The following is a 23,303-nucleotide window of genomic DNA, read 5'->3' as shown; positions in this document are numbered from 1 at the left end:
GTCAAAATACCTACTCTTTCAGATGTATAGATGTTTACACTTTGTTGTAAAGTAATCTTTCCATTCAGAAATGTGTGCCACTTTATAGAAATTATTTGAAGGTGTAGATTACCCATCTGCTTTTATGGACTTCTGGCCTTTCTGCTGAAATACATTAACACCTGAAGGCCATTCCTGCTGAGCCAGTGGGAGGAACCGTGCAGAATGACAGGTAAACCCAACCTATAAAGGAGAATGAGACCAGATAAAGCCACAGTACTACTTGCACAGACTATTGTGACAATATTCATAAACAATAAATGGTGAGAGCTTTTGGCTAAAAAGTAGGATTTTCCTTCCTGTACTCAGAAGGGTGGGAGGAGATTGTTGTCCTGGATCTGTTAGAAAACAGGTACCCCATGCAATGGAGCTGGTATCTGGCAGCATCACCTCCTGATTATCTCTCCCAATTTATTTTTTTCCTTACAGAGTAAAAAGAAATCCCAGGTGAAAAGAACAAATGAACAGCACACTTTCCTGTTGAATCAATTAAAATTATTTTCCCATCTGCATAATTATGCAACCAATTTGCTTACATAACGGATGGCTTCTATCAGGAGGCAAAAACATGCTGCACATTATGAAAATTATGCAAATCCCCCAAGGGTTGTGTGAGTGTTAACTTGATTTAAACCTTCACTGAACTACACGTAGTTCCTAAACCTTGTCAGCCCTCTTTTTAGCTTTTTCTGCCCAGAAATGCAAGAATGTATGCGAATAGTGACAGTCCGTAATAGTTAATCTCTTTTTGTTCTTATACTCATCAGCCGTAGATGTTTTTGTTCTGGGGTTGAATGTCTCTGTAGCAGCATGAAGTACCTTGGAAGCGAAATAGGTGTATAAACGTGTTTGCTGTTGGGAGTTGCAGGAGAAGCTTTTTGCTTTTCCTCTGGTGACTGCAGAGCTCGTGGCTGATTCTCTGCCCACTCGGTATTGTCTTTCTGCAGAATGAAGGAAATTGGAGGTGCACGTGAGAACTTTGATAACTCCTACGTGTGCTTTGGGAGAGCACGTTTCTTGTTTCAGGGCTATTCCTCCAACGGGAAAGGGAAGAGCTGGGGACACGCTGCACATCGGAAGGGACAGCATCTTTGCGTTGTGTGTTACAGGGCGGAATGGACGGAGTGTTATCATGGAGGTTACAGGGTGGGATGCAGTTTGTGACCAAGGCACCGGTGCCAGGTGGAGTGTGGTAGCCATAACCCCTTGCGTGTGTTTCACCTGGCTATAATTTATTGTCAAAAAGCGCTCAACGCCACCACCAAATTCCACACCATTCTAGTTTTGTGGAAGAAAAAAAAATGCATAATTGTGTTGTTTACAGTGCATTTTACTCAAAACCACCATCCAAAACGTGCCGCTACCCCCACACACCTCAACCCCCTTTCCCCCCCCCCCCCCATGGGGCGGGGCAGCCATCGCCTCCCCTCAGCGCATCCGCGGTGCGCATGCGCAACCCCCGCCCGCAGCGGGAACCCCCCTGAGCGGCCGCCGGGCCCCGCCCCCTGGCGCCGTTTCCGGGGCCGGGGCTGCGCCGGGCGATGGGGGCCGGGCCCCGGCGGGCGGCTGGGCGGGCAGGGGCAGGAGCGGGGGGCGCCGTGCGGCCGGGCCGGGCAGGGCCGGGGCTGCTCGGGCTGCAGCAGCCGGGCCGCCTCCCCCTGTGCTCGTTGCCGGCTCTCCGAGGGCTGCCCGAGGAGCCAGGCGCAGGTAAGCCCCGACACAAGGCGGTGGAAGCGGCGGCGGCGACCCCCGCGTCCTGCTCGGGGGGCTGCGGGGGGCGCCGTGCTCCTGAGGTGTCCTTAGGGGGCGAATCCCCCCCCCCCTCCTGGAGGCTGAGGCTTTAATTTGGGACGGCTTCCGAGCAGTTAGCGGAGCGTTTGGAGCAGGAACAATGATGCTTTTGTCTGGTTATGTAAAGCGTCGCCGCAGATTAGGGAGATTTTGTTGTGTTTTTTTTTTTTTTTTCCATCCCCTGTCCAAATAACCGGAGGTAAACTTGCAGGGGGAGAGCTGTCCCAGCACCGGGGAGCCTGCTGCTGCTGCTCCTGGGGAAAATCCTCACTTAATACCATTGCCACAGGCACTAAGAAGCAAAGGGACCATTGTCCCGCTCTCCTGGATGATAATCAGAAGGTAATTTAAAAGCTGGAGAAATTTTAGCTCAACATATCTCGCCTCTACCTGCACGTAATAACGTACTCTTAATAAACTATATTAATCTCAGTAAGATGCACTTCTCAAACTTCAGCTGTTTTGCTAAACAAAGTAACTTTGACACCCTGTTGGAAGCCAGGGTGGTGTCCCTCAGGTAATGCCTCACCCCAGGTGAAATAACACACTTGGGGCGCTTGCTACTTTGTAAGCTGTAAAAGCCAAATTTTTTCAATAAAGTATTCTTAAAAGTGCACCAAAAACCTACGAGGAAACGTTGCCCGTATGGATCTTCCCTCTTAATCCCCATTAATCAATCAGGTGCGTGGCTGCAGTCTGACATGCTAAATGTTTTATCTCCTGTTTGAAAACACTCAGTTTACAGATGGATAATCCAGAAATATGGATCCTTCTCTCTGGTAGAAAATGCTGATTAACTTTTGTGAGTGCCAGCAAACTTTTCAGAAGGCTAACAGGCGTTATTGCATAACAGGCCTTCCCTTTGCTTCTATGTCTCGGTCCAATAAAATACTTGGCAAATAAGTTTTAAAATACCATCACTTGTTTGAAAGTTTTGGACTTAGTGGAGTAAAAAATAACCTGGAATTCCATTAATTGGACAGGCTAATGCTTGAAAAGCTTTATTTTTTTTCTTTTCCATACTTAAGACAAAAACTGAACATCAGGAGAAACAGGAAACATTTTCAATACTTTTTTTTTTTCCCCTAACTAGAACATCTTTATTCATCTTCTAATCAAAACACAGTAGAAACTCTTAATGTTTGTTAGACTCCTTGCAGCCTGTTTGCAGAGAAAACAGGAAACTGTTCTCTGTGAAACTTTTTTTTTGTGTGATTTCTCAGTTTTGTACTGCTATTCTCACTTTAAAAGTTATCACCCAAGATTTAGAGAAATGCTGGTCTATGCTCATGTTCACTACTAAACAGTTTTTTCTTTTATTTTCTTTTAAGTGAATGGATGGCCAAAAGCTTTCTTGAGCATTGAGTCGTTGAAATGTTTTGCTGCTTGAGAGTCGTGAGAAGGTAAGGCGTGTTGCTGACTTAATTACCGTGTGTTTAAAAGTTTGCTTATGACTTGCATGCATGTAAAATTGATGAGGTGTTTTTTGTTTAATCCTTACTTCTTTGGCTTTTTCATCTGTACAGCCTGAAGCTATCAACAGAGCATCCAGAGTTGAAAAATGCCCAAAAGCTATGTGCTTGTCCTCAAGCAAGATGCTAAAAAGGCTCTAAACAAAGCAAGGCCTAAATAGCTTAATTATGAGAAAGTGGTATTGTAAACCTGAATACAGTATCCAATATACTGTATTACTGAGTTATTAAAGCTCAGTGTTTAAAAATGAGTGAATGTATCTGTAGGAGCGAGCTTAATTTAACAAAGCTTTTCAGTGCAAAAAGTTAGGCTTCAGGGAGATGTGAAGAAAAAGTAGAAAGAAAGCTGAAGGGAATTAATCAATAAATTAAATCTACTCTAGCATACGATTGCATAATGTATTCTAAGAGAGATTGTGTTTCACATCTTTCACGGAGCGGAGACGGCTGCCCTCGAAGTGGTTATGACCTTGATTTTAACATGAAGCCTTTCTCTGCTCTTCAAATCAGCATGAAGCTCTGGGAACAATCTGTTGCCCCTTCTGCAAGAAGCCATAAGCATCTTCCTTGCATTTTCTCTCCCTAAATTCATTTCGATTCATATATTTTGTCACTTCACTTGAAGGATGTCTCAGAGTTCTGTCTTTAATTTTCGGTGAATGAATTCTTCCTCCTGTCACGCAGACTAATTTTGGCCTTTGAGCGTTTCTCTTTTAAGCAAGTTCAAAATAGACTTTTGGCTGGCATCCTGAGCCTTCCTACTAGCATGACAGAGTTGTTTAGATACAAAACAAGTGCACTGAAGTTGTCCATACTTGGACATTTTTCTTGTAGTATAGCAGATGGAAATGATTAATAATTTCCAGGTGCGTTGGAACTTTTCCCCAAACTACTGGAAGCAGCGTGCAATGTAGCTGGAAGGTAAATGTGGGATACAGTGTACAAACAAGGTGAAGAGAGAACCGAACCCTTTACTTCTTCCTTCCCAGCAGCCAGGCCTAGTAGGATGTGGGTTTCTGATGTGGCTGTTAATGAAAATCTGCCATCAGATAGGTAACTGGTTGGATTCGCTTTTTTATTGTTCTTGCTGGAAATAATTTTTTTCACCGTTGTGTCCACTTGCTACAAAAGACAAATATGAAAGATTTTTTTTTTCTCAGCAAAACAGTTGCATTTGTCTTTCCGTGTTAAAAATAATAAAGCCTATGACCAAGTGGACTTTCCATCTGGTGTGTTTTGTTTCCTTTTGGACAGGGCAGGCAGAGGGTTTTTTTCCTGTGTCACCAAGCACCTCTGGCACATTCTTTTTGAGAGCTTTTGCTCTCCATAAAAGCATGATATTGCCAGAGTACTTCACCATCTCCTGCTGTTTCGAGTAGGATCGTGTGCTATAGTGATGACTAATCTTAGAGCCTTCCTCAGACGTGTCCAGCAAGGAGGTAGAAATGTCTGCCAGTAATAAATGACAGACTTCTGTCTTCTGTGTAAATCACACTCACAAAAATTATCTTTAGTCATTAGCAGTTGGAAATTTCATCACTCTTCTTACGTTACAGGTTTTCCTTCCCACTTCGCTACACAAACTTTTCCTGTTTTCAGCAAGCTGACTTTTAAGACCTGCTAATTCAATATTTGCCTTCCTCTTAGAGGCAGAAACCATTAGCTTTAACTGCTTTTATGTTTCTAATTGAAGAGCTCAAAAGGTTGACAGAAGAAAGGTAAAGTAAGGGTCATAGCATCAGCTTAGCAACTCGGCGGTTTCATTTGCCAGTATGAGAAATGCTGTCTGAGCACAGACTTAGGGCTTTTTGGGGGTGGGTTTTAATTAATGAGAGCAGTCAGAAACAGTCTCACGTGTTTCTGTGTCCAAGGTTGGCTTTTTGGTATAGGATGCTGAGCAAATAGCTCTCTACAGTCTTGCTTAATATTACTAACATAGGTTTTTTTTTTTTTTTTATGTGAATTGGAAGCAGCTTTGTTTCTTACCTTCTGTATATTTCTTACTGGGGCTTGCAGTTTGAATGAATGTTACTGTGAGGAGTGAAACAGTATTGTATTGCTTAACAGAGCATAATCCCTACCCTTCTGAGTTGCAAAACAAAATTAATGTTAATCACAGAGGAAATGATTAGCCTGTTGAATTTGTTACCCTGTGAAATCAGGTGAAGGAGAAATATATCATTCAATATTCACGCTTTGCCTCTTCTTGCCATTTTTAAATACACTGTAGTGTATGCTGACTTGATTATGAGCTTTAAGCTGTGGCAGGAAATGGTGGTGGTCTTTAATTCAGAGCTTGCTTTTTCTTCCATTTCAGTCTTCTGTTGCACAAATGTGCAGTTTGCAGAACTGTTGTTTAATTTATGCGTAATTGGAGGTAGTCAATCTTTTGCACTTTCTCTACTTCCTAGAACTTTAATTTGACTTTTCTTTGTGGTCTTACTTGAAACAATCTTCTTTTCTACCACTGAAATTCGGTTTTGTTGTCTTTCAGTGAAGATCAAAGGACAAAAAAGTGCTGTCATCTTACTAGACGTCTCCTATAAAGGAGTAAATGTTTGGGAAACTAGATTGAATCCGTTTCAAAATTGACATGACTATGTGACTCTCAAACAAATGCAGAACTTTTTGGTTGAATTGTGGTTATTATATCTGGAAAAAATTTAATACTCTTTGGCACTGTTTGAAGAAAAAACGGGGGGCTGGGTTTTTAACTTGGAGGTTCAAAAGTATGTAAGGGCTGGTTTTTAGGAACAGCTTCAGGAACAGCTGCAAAAAAATACCACTAAAGCCAGTCTTTATCAGTCTAACTACTTGACTGGGAAATTATCATTTGAGCCTACTTTAGAGGAAAATGTTATTGTACTTAAATGTCTTTAATCAGCCATTAGCATCCACCGTGTCTGGAACCTGTTAGGTTTGCTCTGTATAAATGCAGTTTTGTGAGTCCCAAGGGGAAAAAAAAAAACAGCACTCAGACTTCTAATAACACTTTTAAATGATTACACTTGCAATTGAGAATGTTTACTCCATTCTGTCACATTCTAATGTAATTTATACCAGTTTGTCACTTGATTGGTTGCATCATACATAAACATTTTATTATTTTGTTAGGTTATGTCTGGAGAAGATATTGCTACAATGCATTATTCAGTCAAGAACGTTGTCAGGAGCTGATGCCATCAATGCTCTCAGACCTTTCTATTTTGCTGTGCATCCGGATTTCTTTGGCCAGCATCCCAAAGAAAGGGTAAAAATCTTACAGTGGGATTTCTTTGTAAATGTGGTGTGCATCAAGGATGGAAGTGTGCTGTTTTCCTTGCTTTTGGGGTGGGGTAGCATTACAGCTGAATACAGTTACAAAAGAACAAAAAGATTCACTGCTTAATTTATTTTTAGCAAGGATAGATCCTTAAACATTTTTTTTATTAGTCATATTTTCTGTTTAATTCTTGTAATGAACACAATGGAGTCTTTTCAATTTAACTTATAACATTGCTTGAAATGCCATGCATCATATTTGAAATCAATGGATTATTTTCTTAAGTCCTTTTTTGAAAGCCCTAAAAACGGGCTTGGGGAATCCGTCACAGGAATGTACAAGTATGTGCATCATACAGTGTATTCATGCAAGGTAATTATTCATTTATGCTGAGAATATGAACTGTGTCGTTCAGACAAAATTAGCAAAATGCTAATTTTGCGTTTGAGATTAAAAAGGTTTAGATGAGAACTGGCCCATTTGTGTGTGTTTTTTTTTTAACAGGAAGTAAATGAAAACTCTCTGAAGAGGTTAAATGGCTACTTGGAGAATCTGCAGAAACCAGGATTTCGCTCTTTTAAACCAACTCAGCTTACTTTTTATGTAAGAGAAAGAGAACCAAACTCTTCTAATGTTCAAGAATCCTTCAGTACTTCAGGTGCTTTTATATCATGTAGAATGTATCTTACTGTATTAAAAATCTTGAGAGAATTTTGTGCAGTCTTTGATGCCTTGTGCAGTCATGATGACTTTTCAACTGAATAAAATACTGTCAAACCATGAAAACATGTATTAGATCAGACCAGCTAAGACCATCTTAAATAATTAAACATCTTGAACTTTTAAAAGTACTGAAAGAATGAGAATTTGAGGTTAAATTGCAGTATGATGAAGTAAAAAAAACACAAACAAAAAAACACTGATGTAAGTGATAATTGTTGTGCTTTAAATATGTTATTTATGTTTAACTTGAACAACAAGAGGGTCCTTGTTTTGCAGACAACGTGTAGTACTCAATAGCAGGGTGCCTGTAGGATCAGCAGGAATTTCTTCTGAAAGCAGATGCCGTATGTAGTATCTGAAGCTTTAATTCACCACATGTTCTCTTAGCTTTGAGACTACAGTCAATATTGCCAAGCTCAGAATAGAGGTTTTGATTAATTTTGTTTTATGTATTTGTCTCTCATGAACCAAAATGCCTTATCTAACAGATGAGTTTTATGTTCTGTATTCTGCTAGTCAAAAACTTGAGCGTTATTGTGAGGGACTCTACTGCCAGAAAACAATCATAACTGTGTTTCAAGAAAATAGTAGCAGTATGTCCAGTCTATTTATGCCAGTTGAACTGTCAGCAGCATTCTGCTTCTGACTCCAGAACTGGCTTGCTTTCTTATTGGGCAGTGAGTCCAATCATTTAACTACTGGACCTTAATTTTAGCCAGTGTGTAAGTGCAAATTCCATGCAAATTGATGATCAGTAATAACATGAATTCTTTGTTGCACTGCCAATGCTAAAGCAAAATAATATTTTCTTGGATTTTGCTGCATCTGCGGCTAGATTTCTGATTTGACCAATGATTCAGATACTTAAAAATGTTTATAGTTCTGGAGATAGATGACTGTAAAGGTTAAACTGCTTTGAATTTTGCAGTGAATATTGAAAAAACAAGGCCATAATAATTTCTGCGTATTCGCACCCTTGTTTTTAATTTTTTAAGATGAGAGAAATGTGAATGCAGTTAAAGTAATTCAGTTAAATAATGCTAATTTTTACGACTTGTATTTTTTAGGGTTTCGAGCCGTCAGTTTTACACTACATACTAGAGATCTCCTGAGCACAGTATTAGATATTCTCAACTCCTGCAGTTTGTCTACGGAGCATGTTCAGAGTTTGAATGTGAACTCTCAGCCCCACAAGGAAGCAAAAAGCACACTGAACAGACCGATCAAATGGGATAAAACTTACTATTCGTTTACTGGATTCAAGGATCCTGAGGAAGACCTAGAACAAGCCCAAAGAGTGGAAACTACTTTAACGTATGTAAGGCTTGTATTTGATTTTATTTTTGTAACCTAATAATACATGAAAGGAGGTAATACATGAAAATTAAGGTCAGAGTGTTTCAAGTTGCCAGATGGCATGCTTCTAAGGGTCTACCATCAGTTACAAATACTAAACTTGTGTTATATGCAGCATGTTATAATTTAGAAGCTGGTTGTTTATAAACTGTATATGCTCCTTTTGGGGACGGTTAAAATCAGCGTATCAAAAACTTTTTTTATAACGATGAGACTTCTGTCATTGGAAAATAAAAAATACTTGTTATCCTACCTAGCATTCCACAACGAAAATCACTATACTACGTACTACTGTAAAACATTTATTAACTGGGATTTAGCAAGTGTATAACATTTTTACTTGTTTTTACACATTGACAAGAAATGACACATTGCAGTTATCTATTAACAGTCTGGTTTTAATACCTAGCCGTTTGGTGCTGGGCTCCTTTTTTTTTTTTGTTTGCTTTATTCCCTTAGAATACTTTATAAGAATTGAAGTATTCGTTTGTAAAAATGAGTGTGTGAGAATAAGCTCATGCTATCAGCCAAGGCTAAATCTCTTAAAGAGTAGCTTTCTCCTAAAAATAGAATGAACTGTTTATTCAAGGCCTTAGATGTGCACCATAAGTCGTGTTTCCAGGGTTGTGATTACTGACAAAAGAACGGTAAAACTTTGACCTGTATAATCCGTGCTCATTCCAGCTCTGTAAGAGTTTTGTAACTTGGCCCTTTAGTACCACCTCCTTTATTTGACAGTCTCTTAGGATAATTTATTTATTAAAGACAGATGATTGGGAACTTCTTTCATTAAAGCACTGATGTCTGAAGCAGCTCGCCTAAATAAATAGCACTAATCTGCTGCTCTACACATTTCACACCTCTCAAAGTTTTATAGTTGCAATGTTGTCAAAGTCTTTCCATTCAATCTGATTGCCTAGTCCCCCTGAAGATACAGAGCAGCGGGTTTACCTTTGTAAATATTTTAATGGCAAGCAGTTAGTGCTTTCAGTTTCTAACCTCTACTTTAGAAAGAAAAAATCTCTTTACCTTGTAACTTGAAATAAAACATCAGTGTTCGCAGTAAGATGTACTGTTTGTATGAGAGAGAAAATTCAACGTTCTACTTTTTTCCTCTTTTTTTTGAATTTTTTTTTTAGATCCTGGCTAGATGATAATGAAGCAAGTGCAGTTAAAAAGCTAAAGAAGAGTTTGCCACTTAGAAAAGAACTTGAACGTTTAAAATTGGAACTTTCTCATCAGCTCCAGCTCTCGGATATCAGGTAATAAATTACCTTAGTCGGATTTGCATTAGGACAGCCAAAGTGAGGCACTGTGTAATACGGTGCCATAAGTTTTAAAGGCCTATTCTAGCAAAGCAGCTGTATTTCATGTATGATACTGTTATTGCATTGAACAAGATTTCTCCAGAAGAATTGTAGCGGGACACAAGTTCCCTGTTACAATCTGCTCCGAAAGACCTAACATTTGTAACTAAATACATAGGTTTGCTATGTTTTGAGGAGTTAGGAACCTTCCAGGAGTTACATTAGTCTTTCATCACTTAGGAAAGAATTCAAGTATCAGGAGTCTGAAAAATAAATATATTAATAGGAAGCTACTATTTGTGATCCTCCAGCCTAATGCTCTGGTGTTTAAAGGTTGAATGAGAATGTTAGCTTTGTTAATTGAATGTTAATTCAGTACTTTCCATTGAGAGGCAGGTGTTTAGACCTCAGCACTCATAATGGTTGCTTGGGAAGACAAATGCCATAACCAGGAATGGCCGTGTCCGTCTGGTCATCTGGAGTCACCTGTCCTGGCTGTTTCCTCCCACCTTGCCCACCCCCAGTCTGCTCCCTGATGGGGGCAGAGTAGGAAAAAAAAAGAACCTCAGTGCTGTGCCAGTGCTGCACAGCAATAGCCAAAACATCAGCGTGTTGTCCTTGGTCTTAGTCAAAAATCCAAAGCGCAGGGCTGCTATGAAGATAAGGAAATCCATCCCGGCCAGGCACAGCACAATCCTGGAATGCCAATTTCCCATTTTGAGATAGTTCAATATCAGTCAGCAATTTTTCCAAAGATGAAAAACATCGTTTTTTGATATACTGGCAACTTTTTAATTTAAACACTTTTTGAAATTATTAATTAATAGCTTGTCTCTTCTGCATGATGGAAAGAGCTGTCAAAACTATGTTTATTAAAGTCACTAATAAAACACCTGGCTACTGAGTGGTTTAACAAAGATGATATTATAGAAGCAAAACTTATTCCACTCCAAATGTGGTTTAAAAAAAAGAAAAGGGCAACTTACTGCTAGAATCATGATATTTTGAGCTAGGAACTTAAAAGACAACTTCCTTTATATACAATATTTGCTGCTCTAGACAAACATTACACAGTGTGCAAACAGAAGCTGCATGCCACATGAGTGGACCGAATCCTGGCTCGTATGTTACTATTTGCTAACTAACCCCCTTTTTATTAGGCAAGAGGTTTAATTTTCAAATTCTGTTCCATCCACCAGCTTTTATATTTATTTTTCTTAGACGAGTTTACTCTTATCTGTTTTTATCCCATATTGTTCTTGGCACTTATTTCAAGGGAGATTGTGAAATTTTATTTAGACTTTTATCTCTTCAAATAGCATGACATGGACAGCTTTTTAATAGGTCTTTGCTTTTATCACTGTCGAAGAAGTGTTACTTTGAGTCATTTGAGTTGTAAGGTTCTTGTCTGTATCTCAGCCTGTGTGTTGTTGTTTTTGTTTTTGTTTTTTTTTTATAAAGCTGAAAATGAAATGCTTGCATTTGTATTTTTATCCAGGTGGCAAAGAAGCTGGGGTATTGCTCATCGCTGTAGCCAACTGCACAGTCTAGGTCGCTTAGTCCAACAGAGACCTGAAGTAGTAAAGAATGTTAAAGGTATATTTCCACTGCTTGTTCCATATATACTAATAGAGTATTGATTCAAAGGCTAACATGACTCCTCTCTGACAAGGGAGCTGTAGTATTTTTTTCATGAGTGCTTTAGATAACTGCAAAAAAAACTTGTAGGCTTACTAAAAAGCTGATGAAAATTTACATTTTAAGCTACTGCTTGTTTTCAGTGACCCTTCTTACAGTGCATTCTCTACACTCAGCTTTTTACTTCTTGATAAATGCAAGAGGAGTGAGGTGAAGGCACAAGACTAAGTACTACAAACAAATGCAAAAAATTCAGACTGTCTTTGAAAGGTTAGTGGGGAACGACAGGTTGTTACTCATGGTAGATTCAAGAAAAAAATACTAGTGGTTTTCTAAACGTTCAATATAAGGAGGACTTCACAGAATCCCTTCAAAATCGTATTATCGTGTGTGTTCAATAAAATACTCACAATGAAGTCCCTTCTCAGGAAAAAAATAAAATATTCTGTAAATCTGACATACTATTTTTTTTGATATAGCTGTTTGGCCTTGGCAGTAGCTGTTTGCTGTAATTGTAGCTCCACATTTTTTGCCTGTTTCCAGATACTCAGTTTTGAGTGGCTTTCATTTGAGGGTTCACTTAATCCTTTGTCAAAAGACAGAGTGAGTAAAACAATAGGTATAAACTGTGTCAGATTTCAAGTTAGTTTCTTTACCTAAGCATGGTAAGGATGTAAAGTGCTAGAGAGGTCTGTCCTGTGACCCTGTTGTAGTCTCCATTTTCAAATGTTTTTAATCATATACTGGACAAATAATTGTGAGTACCTAAAAGTACAGTTGGTCTTGCCTTGGGGTAAGAGGATGGACTAGATGTCTTGAAGTCAGTGTTGCTTGCTCTTAAGTATTTTGGAAACACGATTGCTGAGAGCAGGTTGAAGCCTCTGTATGCTGAGGTAGAGAGATGGGTTCAGGAGAAGCTTTTTTTCTTCCCCTAGGTATGTTTTCAACATAATTAGCTGCCTTTTCCATGTAGACTCTTGAAGAGTAATAACTGGTCTCATAATTGGAAGCCATTATGTTCTAGTCTTTTGTCTATTTTTTCCTGTCTTAGAGATTCCTAATTATTTCAATCTCATCCTTGTAGTTCTTGCGGAGCTTAACATCAAAGATGGAATGATGCTTCCTTTTTGCAGTTGTCCAGTATGATTCGTTACAAAGACAACACCTGCCCTTTTGATCTCAAAAATGAGTTATTGTGGAGTTACTAGTAGCATTACTTTAACTTACAGCTGGTTCAGCACGCAGCATTATATTTAGTGATTTTAGACAGTTCCAGCCATGTAATGTTAATGCTGCATAACATAGAAATTGTCATCTATTGTTTTACGGCAGCGAAATTAAGTGGCTTTATTTGGTTTTGGTTTTTACACTCTTTAGGTTTGGTGTCTGGTACTTTCCAGATCTTCTATTTAAGCCTTGTCTTGCAGACTAATACATCACACTGAAGACATCTGTTGGAAGTTTATTTTGATAAGTAGTTGCCTCTGCTATTTCCCTCAAGAATACTTGAGAATCTTTGTGCTACACTTAAAAATAGCATTAGACTTTTATGTTGCTTTTATTCTTTCTTAAAAGCAAGCCAATAAAAAACTTAATACGAAGGCATTCCTGATGGCTTGAATGCTGCAGATAGCTTTGTGGAAATAACGTTGAATGATTGTGCTAATAGGTCTTTGACCAACCTTTTCCACATACTTTAAGTACACAGCATATATTTCTTTGGGTATGTATTATTTGTACAGATTCTTTGAAGATGCAGTCTGCTGCAATTTTCTTTTTTTAAGAACTGTCTTTGTAAGAAAAAGTCTGGTTAACTAAAAAATCTATCAAATCTATCTGTTCAAACAGAGAAAATAAAAGCTAGTTGAGGTTGGCATGGAAAAATTCTGGAACCAGAGTTCTTAAGAATCACTTTTTCAGATTCTGAACAGAAGGAAAGCACCGGTTTATTTTTGTGCAGTGAAAATGTGTTGCTTATGACTTACATGGCTAGACCTTAAATAATTGTGGGAATCATTACAATAACCAAACTTAGTAAAGAGCTTTCTTCAATCTTCAGGGCGCACAGTGGTGTTCACAGACCGTTCAGGTATGAGTGCGGCAGGCCACATAATGCTGGGGACCATGGATGTTCACCATCACTGGACCAAAGTAAGATTTCAAAGCAAGTGATGCTGTTTGCTATGACATCCTTTCTTAAACTGTAACCAAAATATTAATTGTTGCAGATCACTGATGAGTAATTTAAAGGAAATAATGCAGCTGCTATGTTTAGCATAACTGTGTATATTGCATCCCAAATTTAATCCTGTGATGTATTTTTACTAACAATCTCTGTCAGATCTTTACTGCTGCTCCTGCTAACAAACAAAGTTGTATTCCTGATTAGATGTAAATCAAACTAATTTGTTATGCAAAGCAAGCGTGGTGATGGTATTTGCTTTGGAAGTCAAAGAGGTCTGTATTCAAACCTGAAAACAAGGGTTTTTTATTTAAAAGTGCACCAAAGATTAAATACACAGGAAAAGTTGATGAAGATTTTCATGAGTCTGGTTAGCTACTTGTTTTTTAGAGAGTAGAAACTTCTGTCACATTCTAACCCATTTTAGGAAGCGTTCCTATGTTCTAGTGCTTTATTTAGGAATTACAAAAAACAAAAAGAAAAGGAAGTAATAAAATAATGTCCACATCGGTCTGTAAAATGGTTTATCATAATGATACCTAGAGGATTTTTGCAGTTTTTCCATACAAGGAATGCAAATGCTGAACCAATGGAAGTTATGCCAAAAGCTGCTTGGATTCCGCTGCTCTGTCATTTCTAGAGAGATTGGAACAATTTCAGAACAGTGGCAGTATTTTTTTTATATGAAAGGCTGCATTCTAGTAATAATCGGGTAGGTGGTAGGAAGTGACTACTACGGACTTTTCCTGTTTCACTTTCTTCCCTGTTCCAGCCTTCTCCCTGTCACCTACCTTCTGTGTCTTGACTCACAATTCTGAACATTTCTTAATCTTTTCTGGTGTAGATTTGTAAATCAGGAGCCTCATCCTTCCCTCCCCTCCCTTCAGACTCCAGACAAAATATGTTACGAATCAAATCCTTAGAAAGAGCTTGTTCCAGCAACAGAGACTGCCTTTTTTTTTTTTTTTTTTAGAGTTGATATAAATTATTCTGTCAAAACCACTCTCATTAACAGTATGTAGAATAACTCTATCACTGTAACTGTGCTGATAAACATTTTACGTAGGCCTTAAATTATAATTGTTTAGGGATCTGAGAGTATTAATTTCCATAGATTGAGAGATAAAGGATATCCATCTATCTTGTTATGGCCTTTTGGTGCCTTTATAGTGTAAATACTGAAAATACTTACAAACATTTTCCGTTATATCTTGCACCAAAATGTATATATGTAATATTTCTAATTTTTTTATATGGTTTGATTAATTTTTTCCCTTGGATCACGTGTTTGCACTGCTCAGTGGCTCCTTTTTTATTTTTATTTTTTAATTTCTTACAATTACAATGTTCTGTGTAACATAGGAAATGTTTGTTTGTGTGTGTGCCTGCACAGATTTTTGAAAGACTGCCAAATTATTACAAACTTCAGAAAAGGCTGCTGTTTTTGGAAGATCGGATAAGCCAACTTCTGGGAGGCATACAAGTTATATACATAGAAGAGCTGCAACCGCTGTTGACTCTAGAAGAGTACTACGAGACGCTGGACTCTTTCTGTAATAAATTACTTGACAGTAGGCTACGTTTTCATCCTCACAGTCTGCGAGGCTTGCAAATGATTCTAGAAAGGTAGGTATTTATAGGGAAGATTTCTTCCTTCTAGAGCTTTTACTGCTGTGGTGGTATTTTTTGTTTATTTTTTTGTCACACTGATTATTGCTTTCACTAAGAAGAAAACTAAATTTCAGACTTTCATGTCAGTCTTTTAGTTCTCAAGGTTTTGTATGCCTTTTTGTGGGTTCAGAAGGAGTCGGACTGAAAGACGTTCTGCATGTTTTAATCAACTTCAGAGTCAAAATTAGAGTTTTTATCTTACAGTGTTGTGCTGGTTTAAATCACAGAATGGTTGAGGTTGGAAGTGATCACTGGAGATCTAGTCTGACCCCCCTGCTCAAGCAGGTTCATATAGAGCACACAGCACCAGATTCACATCCAGATGGGCCATAGCGTTCCTCATTGCATCCCTGCATACCCTGATGGCATTCCTATATTCCTCCCATGTGGCCTGTCCCTTCTTCCACATGCTCTTTACTTCCTTTTTCTGTTTTGAGTTTTTCCAGGAGCTCATTGCTCATCTGTGCCCAGGTCTTCTGCCCCCTTTGCTTGGCTTCTTACTTGTAGGGTACACCAATCTTGAGCTTGAAGGAAGTTACACTTGAATATTAACCAGTTCTCAGACCCACCTTCCTTCTAGGGCCCTAACCAGTGGGATCCCTCCAAGTAGTAGGTTCCTGAAGATGCCAGTTTGCTCTCCTGAAGTCCAGGGCTCCAATCCTACTTCTTTCCCTGCTTCCTCCACATAGGATCCTGAACTCCCCCATCTCATGGCCACTGCAGCAAGGCTGCCACCAACCTCTACATCTCCAACTTGTCTTGTTAGCACAAGGTCCAGCAGCACACGTCTCCTCGTTGGCCCATCCACCACCCATTGATCAGTTGACATCAGTGCTCTGAAGGAACCTCCTGAACTGTTTATGCCTACCTGTGTTGTCTTTCCAGCAGACGTCAGGGTGGTTGAAGTCTCCCAGGAGAACCAGGGCCTGTGATTGTGAGGCTACCTCCAGCTGTCTGTAGAAGTCTTGGTGACTTCCTGATCAGGTGGCCTGTAGTAAACCCCCACAGTGGTGTCATCCATGATACCCTGCCCTTTTATCCTTAGCTTCAAGCTCTCAACTCGCTCATAATCCACCCTGTGGTAGAGCTCCATACGTTCCAGTTGTTCTCTCACATAAAGAGTAACTCCACCAGTAAAAGAGTTTGCACCATTAGAACAACGCAGTTAAGTATAAAGGTGTTGGTGTATTTTTTTTGATGCTTTTTGACTGAGTTGCTTATAAAAAGTAATGAAAAGATTTATGTATGATGCTTCTATGTTCTCATAAGCCAAAATTGATTAATTTTTACCAGCTATTCTGAATATGATTTAGTGATATTCTTACTCATAGTTAGAATTCATTCTGAAAGTAATTCATGTCAATGTTTATATGAAAAAAATACCTTGGTTTTTATTTCCATCATGTTTCATTACAGTGATAGATATACACCAAGCTTACATGAATTTGGACATTTTACTATCCCAACAGTCTGTGATCCAGCAACCCTTCAATGGTTTATTGTTGCCAAAGCACAGGAAGCAAGAGAGAACCTGAAAAGAAAGGAAGAGTAAGTGTTTATATGACTCAGTATGCTTAGCTTTCGAAAATCTTTGTATACTTGTAGCTGTTACAGAACTTTGAAGAAAGTATTTGTGCTCTTCTGGTGGAAATAACTTCTGTTTCTAAAGTAAAACTGTACTTACCAGCTTTACTAAGCTAAAAATTCAAGTGTTCTGTGAACGAACAGTTGTCAGAAAATACCCATCCTTCAGCTGATAGAAATAGTTGTACTTTATTCAGAAATTGTACTTTATTCAGAAATTTATTCAGAAATTCAGATCCTTGCCTACAAGACATTTTTTTAATGACATCCCAAAAGAAGAGTTTTTCTTTTTTTGTTAACAAAGGAAAACTCTTGCTCTTCTATGGAGTAAGAAAAGCAACATACTTCTACTTATGCTACTTAAATTGCAACAAGAAAATGACAAAATAAAACTAAAAACAGCTGAGGCTGACTAGAGAATTGTTATTTCTGGTTGTTTGTCAGTTAGATGAGGAACAGATTAGGTAGCATATAATAAGGGAAAGAGAAAAACTAGGGATAGAATGATGGAAAAAAATACATCCTTGGTACTTTTTCACAGATGCTTGTGAGATGAGAGTGACTACAGTGAGTCTCAGTACCAGCACTTAACATTAAGTACATAACATGTAATATCCACACTTGTGAATTTTGTTGTTGACCTTGTATGTTCAATGTGTCTTTGAGGATTGAGAAGAGTGTGAAGTAGAGATACCAATTTTATTTCGAATAAAACACTGTGATGGATAACCGAGTGTTACTATCCTTTTACAGGTCGTTACTGCAAGTTTATCTTTCTGCTTTCAAAAGCTTTTAATGAATTGCTGAAACCTCACACTTTGTCATGAGCATATCTATGATCTTATGAAGGTTATTTTAGGAATAAGCCTTACTGAAAGCTTTTATGGTTTTAGCTCTGTTAAGATCTCATTCCTTGGGAGGACTCGTTTGGGAGGACTTTGGTACAGCATGGAGGTTCTTTGGAGTTTTTCCATAATCCAAGCACAGCTATGAAGGGTTGGTTATTTTTGCCAGTGATAACTGTTGAATAGCTCTCTATCCAGCTTTCTGTATGTGACAGCTGGAAAAGTGTTGTCTATAGAGGTTGGGAGGGATGTTGTGGCAAATGTATGCATTTGCATCTGGTAACTCACTCCCCCCCAAAACCCTCACGTTACCCCACATCATAAAGACACTCATCCAGGAATAATGACATCTTTAGGTTAACAGTGAAAGAACTGTGGGGCTCCCCTCAGAGTATAAGCAGCTGTGTTGTAACAATGTAAGAGGCAAGCTAAATATCTCAGCTCTTCTGTGTGTTGCATGATTGCTGGTTTGTATGAAACAGTTGAGAACAGCTATACTCGGTCATATCAAAGGTCTGTTGAAACCCCATCATCTGTTAGCTTATGGAAAGGCTATGTGAATGGGGCAAAATTATGGTGTTCTTTTTACTCTGTACTCCTCTCCAGTTTCTGACAGTCTGTACTTGACTAAGTACTTGAAGCTGGAAGTGTTATCTCATGTTAAAAGCATTCACTAGATCTTTATTCCCTTCTTAATTGTCTAATTATTTTTTGAGCCAGCTTACACTTGGTGGCTTCAAAATATCCTGTGGCAGCAAATTGCAGAGTTGAATTAGGTTTACCACGTGTATGTTGAAGGAGGGAAGAGGTATTCTTTATTTTATAGACCATGGCCTGATGATTTCATTTGGCGTTCTTGTTCTTATGCTGTAGGTAATACAAAACAGTCACTCCGTATTTATTACCTCTTCTTTTTGTGTGTGGATATGTCATATTTCTCTGGTAGTGTCTCTTTATTGAAGCTGAAAACCCCTTTTTCCTTTTAATGGTTCCTTGAAAAGAACCCTTTCTGTACTTCTGATTTTCTTTAGCATCTTGTGGCTGTAACGGGGATTTGAGATAAAGGAAAATATTTTGAGATGTACTAGATACATTTTGAACATGCAGGTGAATGTTTTATGTGTGGTAAATAGCATAGCGTAGCTGGAATTCTGTATGACCTGATGTGCTGGAGAGTTTGGACATTGCTGTTCCACAAAATTGTGTTATTTGTGCGGGTAATGTCAGTCTTCTAGTATGAATCCACTTCCTCACTTTCAGAAGGTAGCTGTTTTGTATTGTGGTAGAGGTATAAGCGTGCTGAATCTGATCTGAATCTGCATCATACAATCCACAGTTTCAGTCATCTTAATTCTGCAAATTAACTTTACTTCTGAGGAGCTTGAATTTGCTGTGTGACCTGTCTTACTACTCTTTGTTTAGAGTGAATGGAAATAATCATCTGCAAGTTATGAATTTGTTATTCTGTATACTTCCTACAATTAGTAAGTTACTACCACACTTAATGCACATCAAGTGACTGTATCTGTCATCCCTTAGATTTGATGGCATGCAGAGTACTGTTAAGAAGACAGAGTAGTTACACAGTTTTAAACTTCATACTTCCAAGGTTATTTGAGTACTTCCATGCCTTATATTAGAAATAGACCTCACAGGATTTTTCTTTTGGTATTTTTCCGATTACCTTGTTAGCAAAAAAAAATAAAAATTTAATGATGCAGGCTTTCAAGTGTGTAGGCATGGTGTTGCCCATGGTCATGGAAGAATACGCAGTTTAGCTTCTGAGGCAGATGTGGGTATTGTCCTGCACCAAAATTACAGCTGTACCATACCTGTACATGAAGAAGCGTTACCTTTGTTTACATGTGTGTAATCTGTAAATGTACTTATTTAAAGGTTGGTTCAAGTTAATGGTTTTTGAAAGCTCTAATTTTGTCCTCATATGTTGTCTTCATTTGCTAGGATGATGATTACAGAAAAAGAGCTCATTGGTACTTCCACTGAGAAGTTTTCTTTGGATCGGCTGTATAAGGAACCCAGCGTTTCCAGTGCACAGATGATAGATTGCTGTAAGCGGCTGCTGGAAGAATCGTTACCCTACCTACAAGGCATGCACCTTTGCATTTCACACTTCTACTCCGTGCTGCAGGATGGAGACCTGTGTATACCTTGGAACTGGAAAAGCTGAGGACCTATCTGATAATCAGATGAATTGTTTATTTTCTGTAAGAGGCTATAAATATGAGTGTTTTTAAGAGTAAATTATTTAAATCTGTATTTTGATATCTGTACTCAACCCTCAAATTTTCTTCTAACTGCTGCTCAGAAAGGATTGGGGTCCTAGGCAATTTGCACAATGCACAGTATTGCAAGTTCTAGGTGAAGCATCTGTACGTTCTCTGTACTGCTGTAGGAGTCCCAGTGTATGAAAGCAGTTGCCACACTGCATTTTTGTAGTTAACGGTGAAAAGATATTAAATTGCAAGTCTGCAAAAATGTGCATGTGTGTTTTTAATACACACGAATATTGCCAGACAGACTTCCATGAATATAGAGTATAGTACTCAAACCAGACACTACATATCACCTTAATGGATTTTTTCAATGCAGAAATTGAGTATATAAGTTATCTGGTGGCGATATTGGCATTTCATATTGCTACCTCTTAATGAATTAAAAAAAAAAAAATTACTTCTACTCTGCAGAAGAAAGCAGTACATTAACTTGGTCTCTATAGTACAGTTTCATATGCTGGTCCCATATTGTTGCCTTAGAATTTCAAAACATGCCAGTTGTACTGTCTGCACTTACTGTAGAGGAGATGTCATTCTATTTTTGTTTTCCTGTATTTGTGAAGCAAATACGATTCAAATTTTGTGAAGACTTATCTTTATGTACACTACTACCAGATTGCAAATCCCATTCAGGGCACTTAGTGCCTGAGTAGTTTAACGTGACATCTAAGGGAAGGAAGCATTGATTTGAGTGGGGTTGTCTGCAAGTGTTAAGTACTTCTCAGTGAGAGCAAGGAGCTTGCAGTAAGGCTCTGTAGAGCAAACGTGTCTATACTGGTACTTTATTGCTTAAACAAAATGAAAGTGTGTGAATTTGTCAACGCTTTTTCATTGTAATACGTGCCAAGATGTGTTTTGTATCTGGGTTACTACTTTGCAAAATATGCTTTGAGGAAAATCCAACAGCTTAATATTTATGGACTTCACCGATAACAACTGGCAAAAAAAAAAAAAAGGATTTTTCTGATGTTTACCTGCCTTATATTTACATCTGTATCGAGGAGGGAAATTGTTGGGTTTCTCTAGTTTTTCAGTTGAAAGGTTCAATTTCAAATTATGATGTTTTTTTTGTCATCGTTGTTGTTAAGTTTGCAACACTGTGATCTCAAATGTGTCTCTTAAAATGGAGAGGCAGAACTGGAGTTTCTTGGGCCTTTAGTTCAGCCAAATGTTCAGCAATTCCTGCATAGGTCATAAAGTTCAGTTGATAGTTTCTTCTGACTAAACAATTAATTTTCTAATGCCTGTTACTTCCCCTCCCTCCACCTAGTATTGACAATAATGTTTGTGTCCCGTTTGAACTAAGCAACTGAGCCAGTCCTGTCACCTGTAGCTCTTCGAAAGTAGGGCAGCTCCTGTAATAAAAGCTGCGTAGCAATTTTCTTCTTCTTCCTTGAATTGAATGCCCCTTTAGAGGCATTCAGGCAAGAAGCAGCTCTCCAATTTCTCTGTAGAAGAGAGGAAATGTTTGATGAGGGAAGGTTAGTAGACTCGATCGAGGGTCTAGATGTGATTGTGACAGGAATCCCGCTAGGGATTGAGTGAGGCTGACATTAATGTCATAAAAAAACAGTGATAAGACTTATGGACCTTCTCTGAGTCTTAAAGAAGGCAGCTAGAAGTGGCTGGGGAAGGAGAAGTAAGCTGTAAAGAGCCCTTATGAAATGATGTGGGATCTTTCAGCAAGTGTAAAGGGTCTGTCAGGACCCCGGCCTGATAGGAGTAGGCAAGGACGGGCGAGAGGGGATCGGATGATGGAGTTTAAATGTGGAAGTAATGAAAATAATTGCAATTAGACGCTTCCAGTCTGGAATACATCTCATGAGTCTCGCCATTCCGTTTAGCAGGGAAGTAGCTAAAATCCTCTGACAAAACATGTCAGCCCCCAAAAGGCTGGCAGCCTGCTCCTTGGATGCTCACCGCCTGGCTGAGTTCTTGGGTTTGTGCAATAAGCCAGTCACGGTTCTGCTGCTGTCTTCCCAGAGAAGGGGGCTGCACGCTACAATCTCTAAAAACTGCTCAAAAATTGAGCAGCAGCAAAAATTAAGATTCTTTCTAGTTCAGTAATTCAACATTGTAAGGTCTGTATCTTAGCTGAATTATAGCACACTTTCTGTGGTTCAATTTTACTGCAGAACGGTTGAGTTTACAAACATGCTGTCCTCACAACCTTCTTTTTCTTAAATATATGTAGGAAAGCCTTGGGGAAAAAACCTGAACTTAATGTGCATGTCATAGGTATTATTTTATTTTGACAGGTTTGATTTCTTTTGAACACTGTCCTGAAAGTAACAGAACTGTCCGTTTAGGTAGCTGTGTGTATGGTTTAAATCTGTCAGAATTATATTTTATGTTACAGTATTTTAATGGGGGATGGGGAGGGAGAGAAATGGGGCTAGAGTTCTGAAAGCCTTTCATCACAATGGCAGACTGGAAATGGGAATTTGAAACTGTGACCTGCTTTTAAATGGGGCAGAACACCTCGCCTTCTGCTCAACAGACTGTATGCTGTCGGCTCGTCGTGCTGATAGTTTTAAATGAGTGTTAGCATCTACCGTGGTGTTTTTTGGTACAGAATTCCTGCTTGCTCTGTGACCAACAAGTGAAAACACGCTCAGTATGAAGTTTCAAGAAGTGTTTGTTTTGAAAACAAATTCTAATGTTAAATTAGGTGGAGTTGGTGTCTTGCTGTTTCAGTCATTAATGTTTGGCTTAATTGGAGTTTTCCTCCTCCTGTTTAGAAATCTGCAATAAATGTTTGAAAGATAAGTAAAAATCTTTCCCAGTGATCAAAGACTTGAAACGTGTGCTGGTCATCCGTCGTGAGTTAATAAACCACGGTGCCCAGATCGTGTCATTCAGCCTCTCCGGAAGGCTTATTCTTTTAGTGCAGTTGCCAGAAGGAAATTCAAAGATTCAGTGCTAGAATAAAAGACACGGGGACTTAAGGAAAATAAATTAAAATCACCTTTAATGCGTTATTTTGATGCTGTTTAATACTTTGATCTGGAGATGCATGCAGTGGCAAACAACAATTTCCATTTTGTCAGGTGTATGCTTAACGTTTTATGGCATCAGTTCTGTATGGATTCCAGTGTTGCAGTTTCCTACGTGTGTTTTAACAGCTTAATATGCAATT

The 23,303-nt window shown here is 38.7% G+C and overlaps 1 protein-coding gene across 2 annotated transcripts; it reads left to right on the top strand.

Moving 5' to 3' along the window:
* Window positions 1-1,608: 1,608 nt before the first annotated feature.
* TCAIM (T cell activation inhibitor, mitochondrial) lies at window positions 1,609-22,958 on the top strand. 2 transcript variants are annotated; one of them, XM_084511468.1, is made up of 12 exons: window positions 1,626-1,746; window positions 2,042-2,172; window positions 3,162-3,233; window positions 6,417-6,552; window positions 7,069-7,222; window positions 8,355-8,601; window positions 9,783-9,905; window positions 11,449-11,546; window positions 13,648-13,739; window positions 15,164-15,396; window positions 16,858-16,989; window positions 19,833-22,958. In XM_084511468.1, exons 3-12 carry the CDS (start codon window positions 3,205-3,207, stop codon window positions 20,056-20,058), a joined length of 1,470 nt encoding a protein of 489 aa, XP_084367594.1. In that variant the 5' UTR covers window positions 1,626-1,746; window positions 2,042-2,172; window positions 3,162-3,204; the 3' UTR covers window positions 20,059-22,958. The 2 variants fall into 2 exon arrangements, with proteins under 2 accessions (XP_084367593.1, XP_084367594.1); XM_084511467.1 differs by lacking the exon at window positions 2,042-2,172 and having other exon boundaries at window positions 1,609-1,746.
* Window positions 22,959-23,303: the final 345 nt, after the last annotated feature.

The sequence above is a fragment of the Aythya ferina genome (assembly GCF_964211825.1).
Source record: "Aythya ferina genome assembly, chromosome: 2".
NCBI lineage: Eukaryota > Metazoa > Chordata > Aves > Anseriformes > Anatidae > Aythya > Aythya ferina.
Note: the sequence above shows the minus strand (reverse complement) of the source record. Positions and strands in the feature narration are given on the sequence as shown.